This window comes from Anser cygnoides, chromosome 4 (assembly GCF_040182565.1).
Source record: "Anser cygnoides isolate HZ-2024a breed goose chromosome 4, Taihu_goose_T2T_genome, whole genome shotgun sequence".
NCBI lineage: Eukaryota > Metazoa > Chordata > Aves > Anseriformes > Anatidae > Anser > Anser cygnoides.
The window spans coordinates 24,168,174-24,195,694 of NC_089876.1; the positions used below are offsets into that span (position 1 = coordinate 24,168,174).

The 27,521-nt window shown below is 37.5% G+C and overlaps 1 protein-coding gene across 4 annotated transcripts in view; it reads right to left on the reverse strand.

Annotated features, from left to right (window-relative positions):
* The window catches only part of RFC1 (replication factor C subunit 1), a 40,857-nt gene that overhangs the window by 3,507 nt on the left and 9,829 nt on the right, over window positions 1-27,521 (reverse strand). For 2 of the 4 annotated variants that reach the window (XM_048072861.2, XM_013186003.3), the window contains exons 4-20: window positions 27,144-27,263; window positions 14,435-14,667; window positions 13,616-13,690; window positions 11,875-11,952; window positions 10,313-10,397; window positions 9,942-10,222; window positions 8,752-8,859; window positions 8,015-8,194; window positions 7,336-7,440; window positions 5,754-6,150; window positions 4,719-4,828; window positions 2,958-3,072; window positions 2,477-2,565; window positions 1,469-1,606; window positions 923-1,018; window positions 645-743; window positions 26-180 (exon numbers count right to left, since the gene is read on the reverse strand). In XM_048072861.2, coding sequence (XP_047928818.2) covers window positions 26-180; window positions 645-743; window positions 923-1,018; window positions 1,469-1,606; window positions 2,477-2,565; window positions 2,958-3,072; window positions 4,719-4,828; window positions 5,754-6,150; window positions 7,336-7,440; window positions 8,015-8,194; window positions 8,752-8,859; window positions 9,942-10,222; window positions 10,313-10,397; window positions 11,875-11,952; window positions 13,616-13,690; window positions 14,435-14,667; window positions 27,144-27,263 — 2,464 coding nt within the window. The remainder of the gene's footprint in view (window positions 1-25; window positions 181-644; window positions 744-922; window positions 1,019-1,468; window positions 1,607-2,476; window positions 2,566-2,957; window positions 3,073-4,718; window positions 4,829-5,753; window positions 6,151-7,335; window positions 7,441-8,014; window positions 8,195-8,751; window positions 8,860-9,941; window positions 10,223-10,312; window positions 10,398-11,874; window positions 11,953-13,615; window positions 13,691-14,434; window positions 14,668-27,143; window positions 27,264-27,521) is intronic. The other 2 variants (XM_048072862.2, XM_048072864.2) reach the window with 2 other exon arrangements.

The window sequence follows — 27,521 nt, forward strand, 5'->3', positions numbered from 1 at the left end:
CAATTTAAGGTATAGACTAACTCACCCAGCAGCAGCCGGTTTCACATGTACGTAGTTCTCTTGGACAAAAAGAGGTGCTAGGGAATAGTCGTGGAAGAAAAGGTCGGATTTGTCTATAAGAGACATACGAGAAGCCTCCTCTCCAGCAGCAAAAACCTTCCGGACAACGTCAAAAGGGCCCTAAGTAAATATTTCAAGAAGTCAATGGGTTGCAAGTCAAACAAACACTAAGACACAGCACAGAATTGCTACACTGATTGCACCCAACAATATCTGGACTCAGCAGCACAAGCTCGATGTTCTTTATTCTACTTTTAAATGTACTTTATGAATAGCGCTTTGCCAGTTTTGAGAAATGAGTTTTACTTTTGACATTAAAAGAATTTTCTCCTAAAGGAAAGAATCAAAGTGCAAAGTATGAGCTTCGTAACTGCATCTTTCTTAGAAGACCAGTATATCAAAAAACATACTCAGTCCTGGATTTACTGCTCTTCAACTATTTGTGGCAAGTTTGACATGTACTCAAAACACTAGTCAGCTCTTTGTATCCAAGCTATTAGTACTTTATTTCAGAAGATGCTTATAAAGCCAAGTATTTGTATCAAAATAACACAATAAAAGCCAGTCCAGTATTTTACACTCACCAGTTTGATATCCTTTTTAGCTCTGCTGGCATCTGTTTTGGCCTCATCATAAGTCAATGACTTATCTTTTGCACACCACATATTAAGATTATGCAAAACCTAGAGAACAAGAGTGACAATTTGGTAGCATAAAAGCACTTAAATGAAAGATTAAGACTTGAGCAGAAAAAAGCGGGATCCCTATACCTAAAAATAATAGTATCATTCAAATACCACACTGAAGTCAAGGACGACTTCATACTTCTCTGAATTGATGCTAATGCTGAACTGGCACTGACCTGTCTGATGTCTTGATTTGCTGCCAGGATTATCTCATGCATAGCAGGTGGTGGAATTTTTAAGCCTTCTTTAAACGCAATAGACATCATGGCACCCTGTAACACAGACAGTTCTCTGAGAAATTGTCACCAGAGAATTCCCATTAATTCTTTTCCCCTACAGAACACATTGACACAGAGAGTTGCATTTTTTTCCTTTTTTGAATCAAGTATAATTTAAATAGTTTTCTTGCAAAATACAAGTCAGCCCTTCTCATTGGTATTAAAAAACATAAATGTAAAAACATAAAATGTAAAAAAACATAAATGATCATCTAAAACAAGTCTTTGGATATAGTTCAGATGGGCTTCTAAATCTGAAAGGCTTTGTAATCCTTGAGCCTTTCTTCCCAAACAACTAGACAACCCAGCTGGTAAAGCAGAGATACTCAGTGAGGTAATCCATTAAGTTTCAAGCAATGTTTCCAATTCTGTATGACTTCTGCCACACGGAGACAGAAGTTGCTGATGGTAATTCAGCGTAGCCCATAGAGCCATCCTCCTTACCTTAATCTGCTCTAGACGAGGTCTCTGAAAACGAAGATCAAAGCAGTAGTGGACCAAGGAACGGATTTTAGGATGGTTTCGATCATTACACATGCAGATGATGGGGATTTTTGTGTGTTTAATCAAACCAATCAACTCCTGCAATATAAACACATTACGATCGCATCAGATACTTCAGAAGAATGATTAAGATGTCATACCAAGCAGCATCAGTCCCTGCCTTAAATCAGATCCTTGTCAGATTCAAGCCTATAACATACTTGCTACTGTGATTTCCACACTGAAAACTTTGCCCCCCTTTTCCTACTTCATCTGCTTGTGATTCTATTCAGCTGCAGTAGTATTGGTGCATCTATCTGCTTCCACTACCAGCAATCACGTTTTGACCATTTTTCAAGAAGCAACAAAGATAAATAGTCCAGAGTACAGCTGTCCACCAGAAGGACTAGATCAGTTCATCCAAAGATCAGTTTGACCCAGCCTGTGCATGCCCAGAGGGAGCACCCTGCTTTTCAAACACACCTTGCCATAAACAAGGAGGAAGCCCAAAGAGCTCAGCCCTGAGGCTTCGGCATTAGTGGACTTAGCAGAGCAAACTTTGTCTGTTCAAATGAAGGTGAAAACCAGTTTCAGATTCTTGCAACGTAAATACCTGTATTTGAGCTAAAGGTCTGTATGCCCCTTATTGTCAAAGTACTGCATGCAACCACAGGTAATCTTCAGAATCTAAAACCTGAGTTGCTGAAGAGAACAAGTACCAGTTGCAGAGACCTTGGGACAAATTGGGTGGTTTTGGTTGTGCTTTTCTTTTTGTTTTTAAAAACAGAAATGTCTTTTCTCCATCTCTACCACTGCATAGTTCTTTCAGACTTCCAAAGTCCAAAGGACAAACTTCTAAAACAGGTACTCTGGAGACTCTACAGACCACAGACTGAGGACAGTAGACTGGCGTGAAATATGGTGTGCACTCTTAGCAATGGCATTAGCTAGTAACTGTAGCAGTTTCACCTGAATCCCTCCTCTGTCTTCATTGCCTGCCATACCATCCACTTCATCCATGATCAATACATGTTTCCCGCTAACTGATGAGGATGTGCCTGAAAATGAACATGGACAAGAGAATGAGATTGCAATAGAGTATTTTATTCCCACGGGAATAAAATAGGGGCTTGCTCAGAGTTTTACCCCACACTTTATACTGATGCGAGCCCAACCCACACAACTGAAGTGCTGATGAACCTTCTGTTCTCATTCTACCACTTGCTGATGCAGAATTTATGTTCACAGAATAGAGCTGGCATTGCATATCTTCCAAGAATTAAACCCCATGCATCACAAGAGCAACTGCAGAGCTCCTTAGTAGTTTCTGCTGATTAATAACTGATTCTCTGATTCTCTTCCTAACACTGCTGTGCAATAAGGAAGCTCTGTCCCTCCTGTAACCAGACACTTAGCACAAGAAGAATCCTCCTTCAAACAACAGACATACCAGAACAGAAGTCTTTGATGCTGGTGTTGTTAAGCGATTCAGCAACTACTTCCTTTAGACTGTTCTTACTTCGAGTGTCACTGGCATTCAGCTCCACGTAGCTATACCCCAGTTCCTAGTTCAAACACACAAAAATGAGAACACAGATCAGTGAGAAGAGCATAAGCATACTCAATTAAAAACATCATTTTCAGAGTTCAAGAAGAAAGCTCTTCTAACAGCACTTCCAGATCTAATTTGTGGCTTCGATTTCTTTCTCCCGTTATACTACTTCTCTCTTGTACTCCAAAAATACTTACAACCAGACATGGAACAGACGTGCCCAAAAGAGCACAAAATTTTTGCATGAAGAAGTCAGAGGCACAGATTTAGCTGTGAAAGATTAACAGAGCTTCCACAAGGGACAGAAACAGAACTATGAGCTGAGGCTGACTAAGCTCCGTACTATCTCCAGATGCACATTAAAATCTTGTGTTCAGAGTCAGGAGAAGAAGCATGCCGCATCCCTCAGAAAGCTGATGGAAAGAAAAGCTTTTAACTATTTAACAGCTAGAAAATACATGGCTCTCCCAGCAGCCCGACCTCTTCACAGCAGGGCTGGGCTGCCTGTCACTCCCTTCAGGACCTCAACCCAGCTGCTCCTTTATCAGCAAACTCTCCCACCAGGGCATGCCACGCCACAGCAGCGTGCTGCGCACAGCTTTGTTCTTGGGGTCTGGATAACCCAGTTTTGTCAGTTGTGTCTGGGGAGCACAGTGAAACACTCTGCAGAGAGACCCAAGGCAGCTGTGAGCAAGCTAAGTTGCAAACTAAAGGCAAAAAATACCACGCTGGCGTAGAAATGAGCCCAAGTCAGCACACCCAGCTCTAGGTGCAGCATTAGCCAGAGAAACAAGCTCTGGATCATCTACCTTTCTGTAAGCACAAAGCTCTAAGGTCTCTGGAGAAGGAGAAGCACAGTTGGAATAAAAAAATGAAGCAAGATATTTTAGCATTTGAGCTGTAGACAACACGTAATCTCTCTTTCCCAGCACAAAGACCAGACAGCTGCTAATTCTTAATATCCTATTTTAAGAGAGTTCTTGCAAGTCACTTAAGAACAAAATGATCTGCAAAGTCAGTACTAATGCTTAGCTTTAAGGGCATTCTTACAGTATGGAATCCCCAGCTGACTCTCATGAACAGTTGAACACAGCATAACCCTAAGTTCACAAAAACAAATTCCTAAATTCAGATTTAGTAACAGACATCCTGCTGTTAACTTCACTCATCCTACAGAGACATTTGAATTTGAATAAGTCTGGGAAAGGTATCTTTGTTAGATATATTAAAAAAAATCACAATCAAGGAAACTTGTCAAAGTAAGGAATTTCATTCTTATATCTACTCTAAGCCTACCCTTTTTTAGTTTAAGGCCATTACTCCTTGTCCTATCCTTACACTCCCTGATGAAGAGTCCTTCCAGAGCTTTCCTGTAGGCCCCCTTTTGGTACTGGAAGGCAGCTGTAAGGGCTCCCCGGAGCTTTGTCTTCTCCAGGCTGAACCACCCCAACTCCCCCAGCCTGTCCTCATAGGAGAGGTGCTCCAGCCCTCTGCTCACCTTCATGGCCCTCCCCAGGCCACCTGCAAACCTGTTCTGACCAGGTGGAGCTAGGCTGGGAGCAGAACCCGGTAATTTTGGAGATAGCCACCTGCACACATCCAGCTACAGAATCAACACAAAACAAATACTCTTGGGAACAACTATTAATGTGGACTTACCTTACAAACTAAAGCAGCTGTAGTAGTTTTACCAACTCCAGGTGGACCAGAAAGTAATGCTGCTTTAGAACTAATACCATCATCTTTGCCTCCAAGTTTGCTGGCCTTTGCTATAAAAGAAGATTCCAGGTTTTATCTACATATATATTACCAAATAATCTGCACACATCATGTAAATCTTTAGGGACATCAACTATTACTGAGTTCTACATTTAAGGATTGATACGAGTATCAAAAAAATACATGCACACCTGCATCCTAAGCATATGGGGAAAAGCAGTTTAAGTCATATTAGGTAACACTTGCAGAGATTCTAAACTGAAAAATGTTACTGGAACACAACTATTTCGGCAATTTTCTCACACCCACATCATAACAAAGAACAAAAAAAATACACCACAAAAAAAAAAACACTACCTATTATGGTTGCAGTGAAGCTTGTATGCTATTTTATCACAAAAAACTGTCCACAGGATTATGCACTATGCATGACACTGGCTACATGACAAAGAACAAGGGCCTTAACAATTCATCTCTTCCCCACATGTGATGACAGCCCTCTAGACATACTGCTATCCCGCTTTTTCCCCATGTGTACACGGGTCAGCACTGGCTAGCACTTCTCATAGTGAAAAATAATGCAACAGACTGAATGTGAGGGCATTTTATGTGTGTGTGTATTTTATATTTATACACACACATATAATGCATGTATGTATGTACATGTACGCACGCTGCCAGCTTATTTTAGTCTATTTTGGAAATAGTCACATTTAAGAAAATATCACACAATTCTAAAAAAACATATCTTCAGACAGTTGGCTGTTCTGTTTTTGGGGGAAAGCGGAGGGGATAAGTGAGCAACTGCTTCAACAAAACCCTCGGACTCAACTGCTGCTAAAAAATGCATTTGACTTCAGACTCATTCCTGATTTCTGGAGTTGTTCCCCTCTCCCAGAGGACCTATGTCAACACACAGAACCAAGCAACGTGACTGGCATGGAAGAGCACAGAGAAGTTAACCGCGCTGGTCACCTTGTCCGTCTTCCGAGGTATTCTTGTGCCAGTTTCGGAGCCATCGCAGAAGTTTATTGGCACAGCTCTGCTCACCCTGCTGTCCAATGATTGCCTTGAGAGACGTAGGCTTGTATTTATCCACCCATAGCAATCTCTCTGTTCCATTTTCATTAATCTCAGAGACCAAGGTCCCCTTAGGTTCTGGGACTTCTTTCTTCTCCGCTGTTTGCTGTTTAAAGTCTGCAAGCTTTCGAGCGGCAGCAGTTTCTTTCTTAACAGATTTGAAGGTACCTCCCTTCTCAGGAGTAGAATTTCTTTTTTTAATATCAGCTTCCCTTTTGAGGGGGCTAAAATTCTTTTTGCCAGTTTCAGTTTTCTGTGGTGTCTTTTTATGTCTCGACTCTGTTTTCTTTGCCTTAGGAAAACAAAAGATAAGAAAATTAAAGAAAAATTTCCAGAAATAAATACGTTAATCAAACATGCTATGTTTGCACATACGCACAAGAGTGCTTAAAAAAGTAACAAATCTTCTGTATTGATTTTAAAAAACTTCCAAGAGGAGATCAAAGAGTGTTCTTTGAAAAATAAACCACTGTTAAACACGATGTCACCTGGTTCTGTAGCACAGCCCACAGAAGAGGCAGGAAACATTCTGGGCATTCCAAGAACAGTAAAAGTTCCAGCAGTCTCCTTACTCACCAAGCCTGACAGGTCATTAAACAAAATAATCCAAAACTGATGACTGACAAGGTGTAAAGAACAGGCCATCAGACACACATGAAGTGGAAGTGCAGCTCTCAAAGCAACACTTCCAAGCTTGAACACACACACACACAAAAAAAAAACACGCCTGGAGCAGGATGAAGGGAGCAGGAATGGGGAACAACCTGCATTCCATAAATGAAGTGCTCTTCAAGCACACACTGGCTAAAGAGAAACACAGTTGTCATTTAAAAATAAGCTGAAAGTATTCAACCCAAAGCAATTCAAAAGGGAACTAAAGTAATTAGCTAGTACAGGCTTAGAGTTGCTTTTCCTGAAGGTACTAACAGTATCTACACACAATTCACAGCCGCATCGGAAACAACAAAGCAGTATGTATACTGAACATCAAGCATGCTAGAGCTAACTGAATTTTTAATAACATTTTATCAGCCACTACAGGCTAGATTTAATTGTGCATAAAAACCTTATTACTGTTTTTTACAGTAAGTACCACAAAGATTAAATCCATTATCTATATACATGGTTTACAAGTAGCTGTCCCATGTTTACAGTAGAATTTTTTAATTGGCCTTTCCAGGTACCATATATCATCAAAGAATAAACAAAGGCTCAGGGTTTAAAACTGAAGTCATCTAAGAAGACATGATTACTCCCTCAGTCAGATACCTAAAAATACAAAATGTCTGATTAGAATAAACCTTACCTCTCTAAAGCAGAATCCTTAAAGCACAAGCAATTTTTTTTTCCTTTTCAATACTTCTAACCTAGTAGGTCAAATCATAGGATTGCTGTCCACGGAACAAGAGATCAAAGCTCCCTGCAATCTGGGGAACCACACACGACACACAACTACGTTTGTAACAAGTGAACAAACCTCCGATTCAGCTGCCAGCTCATATTTGGACTTTTTGCCTGGCATAGTTCGAACAAGATCAAATAGGCCATCCTCATCAATAATTTTTGTCCCTAAAGCCGATGCCTGGGAAAATAAGAATTAGAAGGTTAATGAGATTTACATAATTCACTTCAAAATCCTTTCCAGTAAAGGTTATGTTTAGGAACACAAAATAAGAGCAACAAAAAGCTGTTTTTGTTGTGTTGTTGTTAATGTGTGTATGCATATATAGAATCGTAGAAAATCCCAACTTGGAAGGGACCCACAAGGATCACTGAGTCCAACTCCTGGGTCCCCTCAGAACCACCCAAAAAATCAGATCCTGTGTCTGATAGCACTGCCCAAACACTTCTTTAACTCTAACAGGCTCAGTGCTGTGACCACTGCCCTGGGGAGCCTGTCCCAGTGCCCGACCACCCTCTCTGTGAAGAACTTTTTCCTGATTCCCAGCCTGAACCTCCCCATCACAGTTTCATATTTATATTTATGACATAAATAAAATAAAATGAAGCCCTAAACCATACTAGGTAATTTTTCCTTTTTAACATAAATTTTATTCATAGCACTCCATTTCAGAGGAGATTACTGTATTGATTTCCAGTAATATACAAAAATTCACATTTTCACTTCTGCCTAGCTCAGGCACAACACTACTCACCTTTTCACATTTAGATTGGCCACAGTCTCGTCCCATAACCAGGTAGTTCGTCTTCTTGCTGACATTCCCAGTTACTTTTCCTCCGTAACGTTCAATCAGAGATTTGGCCTCATCTCTTTCAATAGACTCCAGAACTCCTGTAATTACGAACGTCAGGCCTTCCAAGCAGTTTTCAGCTCCCTGAGAACCGTAACATTGTAGAAAACGCCATTAACTGATGCAATGCTACAGATACCCCTTTCACCACAAACCTTTTTAAACTTCTACCATGTCAAGTGCTCAAGGAAACTTTAAAAATGAACCTAACCTGCCTGAATATAGATAGCAGCTGTAGAAGTTCAAAAACTATTAAAAGGAGTAGCTGCCAACAAAGTATCACAGAGTTTACCTATCCCTATCATACCTGTGACTAACATGCTGTGCTTGAAGCACAGCGTTAAAGGACTGACAGACCGACTGACTTCAGACTTTAAGACCAATAACTATTTTCCATCATAATGGCTTTATAAACCAGGTACTGAGTTTCATTTCTCAATATATTTCCTTTCATATAGTCACCGTTTTGCATTCCAGTTTAGCTTTTTTCCCCCAATATATACTTGGTATTTGAGAAAAAATATATATGCCAGTTTTTAAATAGTTTAGCTGATACTTGTTAGATCACTTTTATGAACTGGAGGGAAGTCTATGATGCACACCACTGCTACACACAGAAATTCTACTGTAGCCAAACTTACTTGGGGTATCTCTTTGGAACCCAGAGCTTTCGGACCCTCGCGATTAAGGAAGCTTCGGTAGGCTTGATAATTGTTTCGCTTCTTTTCAGAGTCCTCAGGACTTACAGACTTGGACAAAAGAAAAATAGATAAATACATGGTATATATAAAAATACATATATGGTACATTAAAAAAAGCAATGAAATAAACTCAAGGATCACAATTTAAGTCATTTTTACGCAGCAAAGAAAAAGGAAGTTTAAATGTTTTTAACTTATTGCCAAGGAATACAAAGCTCAGGTTTTTGGCTTGGGGGCTTTGTTTGTTTTAATTTAAAAACATTGTACCCAACCTTTATTCTCAGTACATTCATCTGCATTCTGCATATACATAGTCATTTTATTAATAAATTGTTGTTTTAAATTCACATCCTATTTGATTCCAGAATGATGATCAGGTATTGGTAAGATCTACACTTCTATAAAATCTACTTTTAGTGTTTCTACTTAAGACATCTAAGCTTTTTATTTGTAAAAATCTATTTAAAACTCACCAGAAACAGTTGCAGGCTCTCCCTCCCAATTACAACTGTTAATTAAATGTCAAATAAACGTGCTATTTTGTATTTAGGATTAAAAAGTACATTTTTAAGTGGCCGGGATGGAATATGTTCGCTAATTATAGTTATTGAATCAGACAGTTAAGAGAACACTAAGTTATTGTTAACGTATTATGTACAAATATAAGAAATATACTTCAGAAACATGAAATTGGAGATGGAAGAGAGGGGGGGAAAAAAAGAATGATAGTGGCATTGATTTTTAACAGCAGTATAGCATTCACAAGGTCACCTACGCTCACATAAGAAGTTTCACTCACCAGTCAAGTAGCAGAACTCCTGCATTCTGCAAATTTTCAGGAAAGTTAAGTGTGAAAGGACAGTGAATTGATTTTTCAGTGTACATGCACACCTTAGTGAGCATTAATGAACTCTCAGTTCTTTGATGTATTCAATTTATATTTTTCCAGCTAATTTCTTTCCTACATTTCTACAGTTGCTAGGAACTTGAATTCTGGTAAGATTTGAAAGTCACCTAGAAGGCTCAAACAAAGTACCAAGTGACAACAGTGATATATAAACAATAACAATAGAAAACCGTTTCCCTGTGAACTCTACCAAGCTAACTAAATACCTATGGATAGCTCCTACCTCAGCCTTCTTTGGAGAAATTTTCTCCTTCTTTGGTGTTTTCTTCTCTTCTTTTCCCTGAAGTTTTTCTTTTGATACTGAACTTTGAGTGCCTCTTTCCTTTTCAGCACTCTCTTCTTTTCGTTTAAGAGCCACAAGCTTAGAGGTAGGTTTCAAAGGCAAGGTCTTATCAGTTGACTCTTCTGCTAGTTTACCATCAGTTGATCGTGGGGGTAAATGGGACCCTTTTGAATTTTCAGATTTAGGTTGTTTTGCTTCACCTGCTGAGTTTGTTGCTTTCACTTTAAAGATTGGAGAAGAGCACATACATAAGAATGTATCTAATTGAAAATTGAGAACATTTCATCAGATCTATAATATTAGCATCCTACCTCTTTGAGATTGCTTGTATCTGTCTGTCACATTAGGACTGCTCTTGAAGCTCAGTACTGCCTGCTCTTCTGAATCCCTCCGAGCCTAAGTGAACAAACAATGCCAAAGTCAGAGATGCCATGTCCCATGTTACCATCAAGTCCAGATCTGTTAGGTTCCCCTTCTGTTAAGTACATCAGGCTGAATGACACACCTACAAAAAAAGACACACTGATCCCTACCACAAGTCAGAATACAAACTCTTTCTAAGGTGGGCAGGTGAGCAAATCCTACACTCAGCCATGCACGTAATTATTCCTCATTTCAAACACCCGACAAACTCCCAGGTTACAGTAAGTATCAATCCTAATCAGTTTACTGAATAATCTGGAAGTACTAATGTTTGCTATATTCATATTAGCAATCCTAAATTATAAAAGCTTTGATGTACAACCCAACAAATACTTCACTGTGCCAGACTTAGTCTTTTGCCTTACAACACAAACTATGGAAACTGGGAGAACTCACATCACTGAGGTTAGAGTTAAAAACTTGAGATTCCTGCTTGTTCTGATGAAGAAAAGTATTTTCCTCCTTCCTTTTTCTCCCATTATTTTTCATCAACTGGTGCCTTTGGCTCATTTTACTTGATCTGGTCCTCCTGAAACAGAGGAGCCATGACTGATCTAAGGCATCAGTCTTCGGCACCTCACTTCACTTATTACAGAGAGGCAGTCCACTCATTTGAGATGAGTAAAAATTAACCTACAGAATATGCTCCATTCTGCCACAGCCACACCATTCCAACTGCCAATTTCTCTGGTGCTCTATTGTGCATACATCCCCTCAGATTTGCAATTGGTTCAACAGCAAATCTCAGCATGTTGTGGGTGATTGCCCACTAAAAAGAACCTTGTGAGATCCTAAATACATAAAAATCAAATCTGGTTCAAGTCAGTGAACTGGGAATGGTTGGAGAATGGGAAAACTCCTAGGAGAAGCATTCTATTACTCAAACCATTCTCATGCTTTTTTAGGTATATGCTTTCATTCACTGCAACTAAATAACAGGGGACATTTGACTCAGTATAGCAGATTCTGATTATATAAATGCCATCATCACAAAAGCTGCATTCTTAGAAACTATGATATTATGATATAGAGCCTTATAAACTTTAAAAATCTTTTCATAACTGATTTACCTAAATATTTGCATTCAAGTACATATTTGATAAGATGATGAGCAACGGTGAAAACAATGAAAACAAAACATCTTGGATATAACTTCAACATAATTGTCAGTGGGTAATTAGAACTATAGCTTATATTTACATTTCAAAATAAATTGCACAAAAATACAGTAATGTCTGTAGTTTTATTGGAAATGAAACAATTTACTGAGCGAGGAAAATCCAAGAAGAAACTATAAAAAATTGACCATGTTCTTTTCATGAAAAAACACCTTCTTGCTGTTTTTAAGGCATCTGTATGGAAGCCTCAAGACTTTAGACATAGATCAGGTGTCTATATAACACAATTACCAACACACTTTCTAGAAAATGAAGTTTAAAAAGAATTCAACCTTTTTCTTCTGTGGTGTTTCATCCAACATGGCCAAAGTCCTAGCAAATTCTTCATCTTCATGCAACTGTCTCTCCAGCTGTAATGAGGGGAAAAAAGTTTTAGATTAACATCTGACAAGTTTTAATTCTACTATCTTTTAAAACTATTTGCTGTTCAAGACAAAACAGTTATCTAAAATAAGACAGCACATAACTAGAAACATACATATCCTACCAGATGCAAATAAACTTGTGAAGGTGATACTGCAGAATGACTTGTTTCTTCAAAAATGACAGACAGAACTCTAATGCAAAGAGCAGAGTTTGGGTTTGTTGTACTAGAAATATCAATAGGCCCAAACAATCTGTTTTCAAAGACAATTTCTGTCCCTTCATAATTTTATTGCTGTGTATCCTTTCCATTTAATAAGTGATCGAAACTTGAAGACAGCATCTCACAACCACCAGCTTGCGTTGAGATGCAACCTGTTAGCTTCAGAAAAGCTTTCAACAATGGTCCCAATAGAAAAGTAGGAACAAAGGCCAAGTATTATGATGTCTCAATAATGAGTTTTACTCTTTGTTTACTACTAACATTATAAAAAAATGATGTGGCAATTTTGGAGAAGTTAACTACTGCCCTTAGCTCTACTTTTATTTTGTTTACTTCATGGAATTTAATTAAAATATATTGTAAGTTTTTAATACTGATATTTACTTAACTGATTTTCTTTGATAGAAAGAGCCATCAAGAACAAATACTCAAATATTGCACATGGAGTCTAAGAAAGTTACTTATTAAATCGTACAAAACAAAGTCAGGTTTGGTTTCGTTTCTGTTTCACCTAACATGATGCTGTGGCATACAGCGTGACAACTGATCTTCAAGTTAACTTTTCTAACCAACACGGCCCTTTGGGGTAAAACCTTCTCTCTTCCTTAATACAACGTGCATTGTTGTCAATAAATATTGACCTCTGGGGAGGTCAAGGATAAGACCATATTTTGCATCTGTGATGTTTATTTTAAAGGATGCTCAATATTACCAATGGGAAATGAATTGATTTTCCCGGAGTGAAGGAAACGTATGACAAGTACACCTGTCTCTCACATTAGCACCTATTCAAATAGGTAAGTGAGATACACACCTATCACAGAATCATAGAATGGCTCGGGTTGGAAGGGACCTTAAAGACCATCCATTTCCAATGCCCTGCCATGGGCAGGAACACCTCCCACCAGATCAGGTTGACCAGGGCCTCATCCAGCCCGGCCTCAAACACCCCCAGGGATAGATGAGGCATCCACAGCTTCTCTGGGCAACCTGTGCCAGCACCTCACCACAGATGAGTTATGGGTCATTCACATTTTTCTCAACTACAAGAAAACTCAGATGACAACAGATGAAACAGTCACAGGTGAGAATGGTTTTTAGTTTTTCATCTGAGGGAATAGGGAAAAAAACCACAAAGAAGCAAAAAGTGAAAAACAAAACTATTCTAGATACCATCAACTGCATAGGTAGAGACAGTCTGCACAGATGGAAAATACATTAGGTGAGACATGGTTCTATTTACCTCGCTGAAATAACATCCGTGTGACTATGTTTGCACACATGCAGAAGAGTTCAAGTATACAGATTACATGAACATATTTATTTATATATAGCGTACATGGAAAGTCCATCTTAATTTCTTAAAAACTATTTTAAGTTAAACAAATTGCTCCTGGCATGCAGCAACAAATGTATACAGCTGTTACCTCTGAATCTTCTTCAAGCTGCAGTTGCCTAGCAATAGCTTCATCGTCCACTGTGCTGTCCCTGCTTTGTGAGGGCTATATTTAAGAGGGGAAAGAAAAAAAAAAAGTATCAACAGTTCAGTTTCTCCAATATTGTGTAAACTGTAATAATTTAACCTGTACAACTCATTTTGTGTACTTCTAGAAAAGGACTGGTAATTAGACATGCAGCATTTTATTCCTAGCTCTCTAACCTATACATTATTAACCACAGTTGTTTTCCAGAGATTTTACTATTCAAAACAAAGCCACATCATCTACATGCCATTTTTTCAAAGAATGCTGAACACCTCTGATGCTACCACAGCTGGCCAGCTTGACAGAGACAAAAGCTACATGGTGAATTTTGAACTTCCTCCATACTTTATTTGGTGCTTTGTTATTCCATAAATATATATGCCATAAAGCTTTGGAAAACAACATGCTACCTCTACCCTCTGCGCAACTCCTCCCCCCGAGCTATAAGCTACCCCATCCACTCACTCCTCTCAAAAGACTGTAAAAATTTTAAGGAAAATCATATGGGAAACAGTAATAAAGAAAATACTACTTTCAACTTTGTACTTTCTTCTCAAACATGGAAGTTTTACTCTGCTGTTGTCTTTGAGGATTTAATATGCTTGTTACATACCATCAAAATTGACCTTACACCTGACTGGTTATGAAAATGTAACATCCAATAGGACAAGCAGATAAGAAGGTTCTTAAAGTTATTAAGTTGGCTATTTTGTTCTCCTATCAAACACACAAGTAACCTAAAGGAACATCATTAGTACTCACTTCCTTCCTTTTACTTGCTACCAGTTTCTTTTCTGATCGCTGGACACTACTTGTTCCAAAGAAATCGAGAGCTGAGGTGGGAGTCAGCTTCACTGGAGATAATGGTTTAGGTTTAGCTCGTGGTTTTACATCTTCCTTTTTCACCGTCGTTGTTCCTGGACAACTGATTGCTGATGCCCCATTCTCCTTTGGTTTCAGGGAAATTCTCTTATTGACAAAGTCGTCATCTTCATCTAAACATGAATAATATTTTATTAATTCTAGTAGATGGTTCTTATAATTCTTGAGAGTTCTTATGTCAAGAGAAACATTTTGGGCAGATCCATTAACACAGACCTTAAGAAAATACTACAAGTGTTTAGAAGTTGATTTGGAAAAAGAAAGAATAAGAAAAAAAAGTAAAGTTCCATAATATAATATTTAGCATCTAAATAGCTAATAGCTAAGTCTGAATAAATTGAGAGCTAAAATAGAGAGACAGAAGTCTGCTACTTGTATAAATGCATTTAGAAAGGTTTGCAAAGAATGCCTTCCCTTCTTCTGTAAGGAAGCAGATCCTTATGCAAGGATGTAACAGAAATCTAGGTCACTGAAATTTGAACTCTCTCCTCCCCCAACACAACATCCAACTGCATAGCACAACCTTCATATAAAAAGTGTAGCTTTGTATTTCACATATGTTTTGTTATTTTGTAGCATTCACTAATAGAACAGATAATGCATGCTTTGTAGACTTATATACTCTTAATCCCTCAACATTGTACTATCAAGCAGGGAAAAAATATTACAACATTGTATTTACAAAGAGCCCACATGGTAGCTTCTTGCATAAGATTATAGGACAGCAGTTACTCAGTTATTTGTAAAGTACTGCTCATACCTTATGAATGTTTTTGTTAAATAATGGTGTCAAAATGTTTCTGCTTTGCCCTTTTTACAAATATTCTGTGAGCTGTTTTCTATCCTCTACGTCTCTGTACTAAAACACAGCCTCCTTCCAGTACAGTCAGAAGCATCTTAAAGAAATGCAGCCATTTCACAGGAAACTGGAATCATACAAGAGCTCACCATACAGATCAGATTTTTCAATTAAGAAAAAAAATTAAAAACACCAAATAACCACCATTAAACACACTAGATGGGGGAAATGGCTCACACAATGTTTAGTATTAGCCCACAGATCACTGAACACAAAAAAAAAAATGAAACATTGCTGGACAAACTTTATGATCAGTGATAAAAGCAGTTTCTTTGTGAAATCTTCAGATTTCAAAAGCGTGAAAGGGCTAAGAAGCAAACTGCAAGAGAAGTCCTAAAATTAACAGAAGATACAAAAGGAATAAAGCACAAAGACTTGGCGGGAACAGAAACAGAGGCAGTCTTATTTGCATGCTTCTAACTGAAGTCTGGTTTTACACTTCTCAAAGTGTGGATGTTTAGACCACTCCCCTCAACATATCAGACACAAAGAACGTTCTAAACACGTTTTATAATTAAACTTAAATTCACACTACTATTGCAAACATACGTTCATTTTCCAGTCACTAACTTAAGCCCCCATATTTCCTTTTTCATACATAAATTTTTCTTAATCACTTCCCTAAGTTTAGCTTATGTTGTATGTCTATTGGATCTATAATTTGTTATATATTAGACACGCAACAGAGGGAATTTTTTCCTGTGTAACCTTTTCTCAGTAGATAGCAGCAACAAGGGCATTTTAGTCATCAGCTGGAACTGTCTGCTACTCATCACTTACTAAGCAGCAAATAATATAAATGGGGATCCTGGCAATTCCCGTGAGAGAAAATTCAGACAAGGAAAAATAAAGCAGAGATATGACCGTAAGGGAAGAAATTGTCTCAGCATTTAAAATCAAGGCCCCCCCCCCCCCCCCCAAAAGAAGTTATCTACCAGAAAAAGGCATTTTAGCCAATTTGATTCACAAAGACACGTGAATGATAAAACTCAAGCCCAGGTCCCTCAAATGGGAACATCAGCAGCAAATTTTACCAAGAAGCTAAAAGCTTTACGATTCTTAGCCAAATTATGTACTTTCCTTAGGCAGAGGTAAATCTCTTACTGCCATTTAGCTTAATTTAACTATTACATATCTGGGAGATTTAGACACTAGATGCTTTAGGCTCCTAATTTGTAATAGTTTGAGATCTGAATATAAAAGACTGCTTATCTCAAAGCTAATTTCAGAATATTCTGCTTCTTTTGATTTTTCCAGTTTAAATGAGAAAATACATTTGCAGGAGTAAAATGTACCTATTGCTAAAAATCAACAGATAATGCAGAGATAATTATATTCGTCTGGGGAAAAAAAACAGATTCTGTTCTGTTGACCACTCACGCACTTTTCTTAACCTAGGGACTGCTACAATGCTAGAAAAGAATCTCTATTCATCATTGTTATCACATGGTCTGCAAGCAATATTGATTTATTTTTTTCCTTATTCACTCATAACCATTTAAATAATAAAAAAACAGGATATTGCTTTCTCTCAAGTAGAGAGATGCAGAGTAAATATAATTAAGTTTTTAATTAAAAAGGATGTGGATTTGAGTCATTTATGATGCCAGTACTAAATATTATCAATGGTTAGAGCTTTGCTTTAATTACGTCCTTCCTAGAAACGACAGAATTAGAAGCATTTATGCTCTGTAAGTAGTAGCTCAAGAAGAACAAGAGCACTTTGGGACAGTCATCTACAAATGTAAATAGTGAAAGACAGGATGAAAACACGGAAGTGGTCATTAGGAAACAAAATTCATCCCAAGTCTGTTAAGTGGGTTTCAACAGATGTTTTAGCAGACAGGTGCTCAGGCTAGTTTCATCCCAGGTTCATGAAATCCACAAGGCACACCACAAGTTTGCATGATCTCCAGGCATTCTCCCTTACTTCAAATACATAAGAACTTCAACTCTTGCAGTAACCCTTCACCTTAACACTTCTTCCTTGAAGCAAACCGCTCGCGCATGCCTACTGCCCCAGAAGTGAACACCACGCTTGATCAATCAGTTGTACACTCTCGGTTCCACTAGAAGGATGAAGATGACTTAATTTGCAGCTTTGAAAATACCAGGGGAGCCCCAGCACTGCTACTGGTCTGTTCAGATCTATGTTTTGCAACACAGCACCTGTAAATCACTTGCAGCCTACAAAAGGGGGAGAAAGACATTCCCCTCCCACACAATTTATGAGAAAACAAGCACAAAAATTTGGATTTTGGCTTATAAAAAAGTCAGTTGTAGTTCAACTGCATTTTTATAGCCATGTTAAAGAGCAATTGCTAGGTGAAGAGTTGAAATAGGGCGGTGGTGGGTTTGTTGTTGTTGTTGTTGTTAACTACCTGCCTCCACACAAGGCTAAGAAATGGGAATCAATTTTATCATCAACTAGACAACTTTTACTTTGCAAAATCTTTGTATAACAGAACACGACTATTCTCAGAATCCTATTTGCTGTTTACATCCACACATTTCTTGTGTGCTATACAAGGAACAAGTACCCAGAAAATACACATCCGTGGTGTTGTCATTCCCCCCACCCTCGCCCTCCCAGCTCTGAAGACTTGCAAATGCAAGCCAACAGCACGTCTTCTGGTCAAGGTTTCTGGAAATTAAGTAGATGTGACAAAAGAGCAAGATACTCATGTGATTAATGGAACAGACAGGCGTGACAGCCAGGAGATTGCTTTCAATTAGTTTGGATGCAAGCCTTACACATGAAGCCGAGCCCCATTATGCCAGGTAATTTCCAAGAACAAGCTTCCCTAGCAACAAACAACTGTTAAATCCTGAGGGGTTTGGGAACTATTCTGTGACACTTGAGCACATCTGGCTCTGTTTTACAGGCTGCTCTAGTAGCAGCACAACTAGGTTAATAAACTAATGCCCGCAGCCCACCTGCAACTGTTTGTTATTGCTCTTCCTCTTTCCTGTCCCTGTCCTTCCTCGACTGGCTCTCACCTGCTGATTACAGAGCAACACACGTGGTTGTTCCCTAACCCTACTCTAGCAAAAATTATCTAGGATGTTTTACGCATTTCATTAAATTCAGCTCACTTAAAAGACTTGGGTTCAGGAATGGCCTCAGCCAATCTGAAAAGGTAGCGACCTACTGCAGGGAGTGACAATGGTGACAAGCAGCACAGGATGGTACCCTGTGGCCTTCTGAACCGCGTATTTATTCATCTCCATTTGATCCTGCTGTACTGTTGAGCTCCTCATCAGTAGAGTGTATAATTCCCTGGTTCCTATCCTGTTTAGAATGCTAAATATTTCCAGGCAGAGACAACCTCCAGGATGTTCTAAAACCAACTCCAAACATAAGCAGTGCAACCAGATGTTAACAGTAACTAGTACTTATCAGGATAAACATACGCTAAACCAGTAAATGTTTGCAGACTACCATATAAAGGACTTCCACATGGAGCTAGAGGACTGTATCCTATCCAAAAGTCACTAACCCTACACTACTTGTACAAGACGACAATATCCTGGACATTGATAATTTTTAGTGTCACACATTTGCAGAAGTACTTCAGGCAGCTCCTGCCCTAATTTGCAGTAGGTACTACTGTCCAAACTGAAGTTTAAGGTGGAGGAAATAGTGCTTGTATGAAGAGAAGTCATTGCATCAGGCTTTCATTATGTTAGTACGCATTTATCAGTACTTAACAGTCCCAATACTTGTTAGGTCTACATGTTTTGTATTCATCTTTTGCTTAAAGTAAGTCTTTAAAAACTGCAAGATAACCACCACTCCTCAAAAAAAAAAAAGCCAACAACTGTATTTGAGCTCATGAAGTATAACTCTTTTCAAAACGAATTAAACAGATGCTATGTACGACTGGTGAAGTGTTTTTTCCTATTGTCTTCCTGCTCTAAAAACACAGTAGTTGCAACCTACCTTTTAAAAACTGGCCTGTGTAGTCATTTAGGTTTTTAATGTCATTTCTCAACAAGCTCATTGATTTCAGATGTACTACAAACATGCACTTTAAACCACAATTGTTAGCACTCTGCCTATATCCACATGTCAAGGTCGCATCCTGTTATAAAAATACAAAGCCTACCAGAACCATACAAGTTTTACTCCTCTGAAATCAACTTACATCTCTTTGGCTTTTCCAATTATCAGAGATAATTTCAAGAATTTGTCTGTCACATTTTTCACTAAGGGAAAGTGGTTTGGGATCCCCAAACTTTAATGCAGTAACTGCCATGTCTAATTGTAACTGGACACTTCAGTGCCAAACCACATAGCTGTATGAAGTCTTTTGTCCAGCATGTGCCAAATGAAATTCATAGTCAAATATGTATATTTATATATTTATTTTTTTTAATCTTTAGAAAGGCACTTCGGTGGCACTACAATATATCAGAAGGCTGAATATATTTAAGCTGAAATAAACTATCATCATAAATGATCTGCAAAACCACCAATTATTGCAACTTTTCCAATTAAATAATCATACCTGCCATATAAAATTCCAGTTTATTACAGAGTTTATTCCAGTTCATTCACTTGAACTGGTTAGTTTCACCATAATAGCAGCTTTATTTCCCAAAAGCAGATATGAATCCCCACCATGCAATCAAACTCCCTCTTCTGCTTCATTGTCTAAAGTTATCTGCATGACAGGAATATTCAGCACTGTCAAAGAAAAAAACAAGGTAGGGGAGGAACCTTGAAAAAATCCTGGCAAGTATAAATGTTTGTTTAGTGTTTTTTTGTTTGTTTCTTTCTTTCTTTTTTTTTTTTTTTTTCCCCCAGCTGCAGCTCAGGCAGCTCAACTTACTGAGCTACTCAGGTCACACTGATCCACTTTAGATAAAATGAAACAGTCTACCAAGAAACACTTTTAAACTAATCCAGCAAAATAACTGAGTAAAGTCAAACTCACTACTTAAGTAGCTCAGTAAAAATACCTGAAAGGAGGAAAGGGACATCTCCACCAAGAAGAAAGGAATGGTCAGAGCAAAGCAGCAACGTCTTCAGCTAATAAAGCTACTAATAAAGCTGCTACTCTGAAGCCACTATTGACAAGCCCCTACTCTAAAGAATGAACTTGCTAAGTGACATCAAAACATCACATTCATATTTAAGTCAATTTATTTAGAATGGGGCAGTCAATATGAACTATAACAAAAGCTTCAGGCAACTTATGAATAATAAGCAAAACAAGGCAGCTCATATGCTGGTACCAGTTTCAGCAGAGAACACAAACCAACAAATAAAGTATTTTTACTTTGGTTGAGGGTTACTCAGGTGGATAGAGTTTGGTGTGTGTTTTTTGTTTGTTTGTTTTTTAAAGAGCAACTTACAAATGTAATGGGCAAATGATGCACTATTTCAGAGATTTAAGTCTTTACACTTCATCTGTTGAGCAGACCGCTAACTGGCTGCTTGATAAGTCTAAGTGCAGTCAAGACAGAGCATCATTCCTCTTTAAAAGAGCTTTCAGAAAAAAACTCAAAGCCTTTACCTCAAAAATGAACAAGTCATCAGAAGAAACCTTTACACTGAGATTTTTAAGATAACAATGCAAGAAAACTGAACTGCAATACTATATCTTAAATGCAAAACTAAACAACCTGACAGTGTTATGAAAAATTTTATTTAAAAAACCTATGCCATGTGAGACCACAGCTTAAGAGAGGTAAAACGTTACTGCATAAGAAGTGTTCTTCTATTTTAAATTGCAACTCCAGACTGTTTTAACAATAACTACATCTTAATGACTAGGTGGATTTTTTTTTTTAAAGGATCTGCATCTGAGGTCAAGAAAGTTCCCTTTTATTATTAGTCTAAATAAAACAGGCTTGGTAGTTTTCTTAACACACTGATTTCATGATGAATATTGCTTTATTCCAATGGGAACAGGTAAAGCAGAAAACCATACACCCATTCTAAGAGATGCTACGAATTCTGAAAGAAATTTTCCTAGTTTGCTTTTTTTAAAACAATATGCCTTAAAAATAACTTTATCCACAGAAAAACTGTAACTTTAGTGCCTAACAGCATAACTCCAGAAAACTTTACTAGCACTCAGCACACTAATAATCGCTGCAAAAGAAACAACAAATGCATATACACTACAAAGGAACTGAAAAAAGCCCCTATTTAATTGCTCTATCAGAAGATCCAAAGGAGAAAATTTTCAACAAGTGCTATGCTTTCCTCAAGCCCATGAGAATCTGAAGGAAGTGTTACAGTCACGGGAAGTTCATACAGGAGAATGGGAACTAGGGAACTTCACCTGCCCAATGTTATCGTTCAAATACAATATACTGAATAGCTAAAATGACCTTTTCTCAGAAATACCATGAGGTTATTTGTGTAAGCATTGAAGAAAATTAAAAGGAGAGGATCTACAGCAAACAACGTGAACTGTAAGAACTTCTGAAATTCTAATTTTTCTTCCAAAAACTTTTATCCGGTTAAATACAAAACTTTCCAGTCTCTTTTCACATGCTTTTGAAAATAATTAAAAACCTGCAATAAGGCTGTAAAAATACTCTCCTACATCTTAAATTTTTAACTAGTGAATAATTACCAAGAAAATTTTAACACAATAGGTGTGCCATGTGATATCTATACCAAAAAAAATATATATATATAAACTCCGTACCATAACCCTCGAAGTGAAAAATAAAAAGCGAAGGTACCTGCAAATAAATTACCTGTATCCATGCCACTCAAGTACCTACAGTAACAGTGTACTAATCAGTGATGTAGTAAATAATGTTTTTTTCAAATGGCAGTTACTTTGTAAACAGAATTAACCTGCAAGAGTCCATATTTATGAAATTTTACTCCCAAATATGCTCCTAGGTTCTAGCTTAAAAGTGTGCTGTCCTGTACATGACACACAGCCTGAAAAAAAAAGTGATTTGTTTTTACTTACAGGTCAAAAACCATTACAATCTGGTGAAGTATTTTATTAAGTGAAAAATAACCTGCCTAAGCTGCAACTGGATTCATGAGTCATACTAGAGGTGAAAAGGAGAACAGACATTAATTGGTTGAATAAATGCTGTTCTCACCACTTCTGAGTGCAGTTATTACAGGACCCTTACAATGTACTGCTGGTTTTCCTAAATTTATGCAAGGAGAAATTAGGCACAGAGACAAGTTATCAGGAGTAAAGAGCGCACCTTGGCACCTAATGAAGTACATTTCTGTAGGGCTTGCTCTTAAGTACCTTCTAACATTGCCCTCTGCAACACCAGTTCTTGATTCTTCATAGCATTTCTGCCAGAACTCGTAACTCCTTCCACAAAGTGCATTTTAAGACAAACTCCCTTGAGGTTCAACTGCATACTCTCAACTGACCTTTCAAAAAGCATTTTAAAGGAAAGCTGCTACATGAAGAGCTGTTTTCCACGAGCATAGCTACTTCTGTAAGCATATACTGTGCCAATATTGCCCAGAAAGTAAAAGTGACAATTTTTTACTCCCCTATTAGATAGTTCAATGTGAGACGTGCTTATTCACTGACAATCTGCTGCTAACTTGAAACAGTGCTTGGACTTGAGGGCTTCTTTGGTCACTAGCAGTTATCCAACTCTTCCTGATTTTTCCTTTTCATATTCTCTATATTAAAAGCAGTGATATTCAGCCTGCACATTCACAAGCTATTCTTCTTGCCCTGTATTCTAAGCCCTCAAGGAACGGCTTTCCAGTAACCTACAATCCTACGCGCTTTCTACCACCTTCACTTTTCCTAGCTTTATAAATAATTCAGCCTACCACCTAGAACAAGGCTAATTTCTTTTAAAGTTACATTTTGCAATATTCAGACTGTTAAGGCAATTCCTACATAGACATAATTACTGCTACACAACATATATGAAAGATCAAGTGTTCACTAAAAGCAATTCAAGTCCCAGTTCCTGTCAAACAGCCACTTATGATGAAACGAGACCAGGCTCAATGCATCACAACAGCAGGTCATCTCCCACAAACAAAACTCAAGGTTCCATACTTCATTAAAATAACACTTTGTTCGACTGTTTAACAAGTACAACAAACATTTGGGTTTTTCCCAATCTGCCAGACTCTTCTATCACAAGGCAGGCTTTTCTTTTTCCCTTGTTACCTGCTAAAATGGCTTCTACTCTGGCCATCAGTAAACTAGATAATTCTTTAAATTAAATATTTCAATAACAAAGTATTACTTACATAACCACAGAGAGAAACCACTTTTGCTTTACTTTGTCTTTTTTTTTTTTGATAAAAACTACATACTTTTCAAGCTAATAAATCTACTCTTAGACAAACCAAAAAGTAATTCCCACAATAATCTTCAAGAAAACTGTATCCCACTAAGCCATAAAGGAGAGCTGAAATAAAGTTCAAGTAATCACAGGAGGTTTCAAATCAGATTCAAAAATGGGTTGAGACAATTGACTACCAAGCTCCTACCGACTACTTGATGTCAAAAGACTTTTTCAAACATTTCTGAGGATATAGCCCTGGAGAACGATACTGACTTTGGGGCAAGTCCAACGACACTATTCTTGATCTGAGTTTTCAACTGCGTAACACTAAAAACAAGAAAAGGACAAATTCCTACAGTGTCATTAGTATCTTCTCTATATTCCTATTCTTATAAAATGTGTTTAGCCCAAGCTAATAGCAGTCTCACACTCACTTGAGACAACCTCTCCCCAGCTCCAATATGCTGAAGAAACAATTTATATGGATTAAATATAAATGAAAGTCAAGTGTTAAATCTCAAGATTATAAAAGCATTGTTTTAGTCACAGACTATAAGTCACCTGTGTGTACTTAAGGCTCTTTAGATAACAGTAACCTTGAGCCGCAGTTTTCAGGGATTTCACTAATAACCTTGACCAGCATTCCCATGGTATCCCTATGAAGAAAAGCTCGATTACACCACCTAGAATTGTGTAATAAAGCTAAATAGCTACCATTTATTCCTCAGGAATCTGATCTTTTATCTACTCTGGCATCAATGCTATTAAATATTATTTATAATTAATTAGGAAAGAGTTGTTGGCAAAACTGTCAAAAGAAATTAAGTTTTGAGAAACAGATATGGACATATAAGATAGATAAAGTGTTCAGGATAGTTTATTAAATTGGGCTCATCTCAGTATGTGACATGTTACAGCTAAACGCCAGGTCAAATACCTAGGACAAATAAAATAATTACAATCCATCTCAGAAACCATGATTGTGAAGAGAGCCTGGAGAAACAAAAAGGCTGGGGAGGAAGCCAACTCAGTCATGCCTCTAATTGGACACAGCAGCAAACAATACTTTTTTGTTTTAAAAACACAAGGAAGGATTAGGGAGGCAATGTTTATATTCAGCAATTATCTTAACAAAAGAGATACCAAACCCAGGGACGGTGTCCACTTTTCCAAGTTATGCGTTCTAAAACTCAAAGAGTGATACCAGAAGAATTGGCAATCTAACACTTAGAGAAACATGTTTTATACAAGGTATATAAATTTATTCAAGTCTGCATAGGCCTTAAATTTGATCACAGTTTCTAAGAATATATACCAAGGAAGTACTGCAACTAGTAAAAAACTACACTATGAGACAAATGTGTAAGACCTGATATTTAAAGCCTCAGCTAAACTCAGACTGGATAAAGTAAGTAAAGTAAAGTAAAGCAGTAAGAAGTGGGCAGATGCATCACAAATGTAAGAAACATCTCTGTGACCAAAATGTGCCCACCCAGTGGGCAACTCAGAGGAGATTCTACAGCTGGTGTTACACTGGTGATCTGAGTACAGTAACTGGTGTTTGGTATCAAATACCTCAGTTTATCTGCATTACAACAAATTAACATGAAGTTACCATAGACCCAGTCCAGAAAAATAAATAAATAAAATCACTTTTTAAAAGCAAATCTGTCTGAAAAGAACAAACCTAACAAGACAACATTTTACTTGGGTAGCTCTCAGCTCGAAACAATGTATCAAAAAAGTAAAACACTATTTTCTATCTTATAAAGTGAACTTCAGTCAAATTTGATATGTTTCCAATCTATGCTATTCAGTAAGTCATGAATATAATTCATCCTACTGTCAGAATCTTAGAACGTGAATTCTTTCTGCCTGCATATAACCTTAATCTTTGCTTATATGCTACTAACAGCTCTCTTAGTTAAAACAGAATGGGAGAACTACTACTAGTAAAAGCACACCCTGAAGCTGCAAGGATACTTGCACATATTTCAAATGCTCTCAAAAAAAAAAAAACCAGTCTTCACATGACAACACACATGAACACATATTCAGCCAAGTGTCTGCAGATGCCAAAAGAAGTAAAGTTCATATTCAAGAAGTACTGAAATGTTACGTGAATACTAGAAGACTTGTTTATTTTCTTCCACAGATCAATTTTCACAAAAACTGTATTTTCATCTATGTTGGTGGCATACCTTTAAGAACGCTCAATTCACAAGTGAGACACAAGCCTGCATAAACTGATGTTTGCCAGTCAACTAATACCAATACAACTTCTCATAACATCTCCAATTTAATAGAGGAAAATGCATGATATGAAGTAAATAATTATAAACAAAACTGCTTCATGATAAAACTAGGAAAACCTGAAGGAAGAAAAAATCACTATCAGTATTTTGTTTTGGCGCTGAGAAGGAAACCTCTTCAATGAGGATTCTGCAGGATACAGGTTCCATAACAGCAGATGAATGTCTCCTTCAAGTTTGCAATCTAACAAGACTCTCCCCGAGAGCACAAATATCAGGGATCACACAAAAAGCAACACTGAAAAGTGATACTAAGGAACCACAACCATGCAAATAACCACCACAACAAATTAATGCACAATAATCTTCAAACTGACAGAATTTGCTCTTATTTGTTCCAGTGAAGTGTATTTATAGCTTGAATTAAGATTGTGGTTTTGGCTGAACTATACAGCTTCTAAAGAGGAGGCTAGTTCTAGGCAAAACTGCTTAGAATATAACAGTTAATCACTTTCATGATTCTTTTCAGAAGACTACAGAATACCCCAAAATGATCAAGAGTGATTAATTATATCCACTCCTCTTTACAAAAAGCAAAAACCATCATTTAGAAAGCTGAAATGCAAGACTGAGAAGTATGGTATATACAAGTTCATTACCATTGTTTTTTCCAATTACTGTTCTTCCTAAAAGGCTAATAGACAAATAATGTTAAAAAAGGTCTTATGCTGTCAAGGAAATAAAACAAAAAAGTGGTGGTTGTTTTTTTTTTCAGTCACCAATATATTGGTTAAAGGCAAAGGTTAAAGACAGGGAAAAATCATATACCAAGTTTAAAAAATCCAGGTTTTCAGACCTATGTATGGTAATCATTTCACAAAATGTGCTAGTGAGTCGCTTAACTATATTAAAAAGACATCCTGTACTTAACTGCTTTCCCTAAATCTATGAAATACTCAAACAGAAGAAGTGTTATCTCATGAAGTTATATGCCTAATTAAATCAACTAAGCCACTACCCAACATCACCTCAGTTTTACCCTGCTCTTTACAACATTGGAGACTAACTTCTAAAGTGCTTTAGCTTAGGGAGAATATAATTTTTTGTCCTCCATATTAGGTCTTATAGATGTATTTAAGAGTACATCAGTCAAACAATGCATCCCATCTGTAACACAATCCACCCCACTACAGCTGAACATACGACGCACTTCCATTACCTGTCTCTGAAACATAAACAACAGGATGCTGCTTTAGAACTTTACCAAGTTTTGGAGTGGCTGCTTTTTTCTCTGATGGCTTCTTGGACTTTTTCACTGACTGCACCTCCTCTTCTGAATCTGTATTTTGACCACAGCACAAATGTAGATTTCCTCCATATACAATACATACTTTAAGTAACAAATCTTATAACATCAGTTAACATGTTCACATACAACCAGCTGAGAAAAAAATATTACGTAGAAGGTCAAAGCACAGCTTCATTTTTCTCCATCAGCTAATATTCGAGCCATCATTTACTCTAGCATGTACATGGCTAAATCAAAATTTGTAGAGAACTCAGTCTAGCCAGTAGTTTGGTTTTTTGTTTTTTTTTT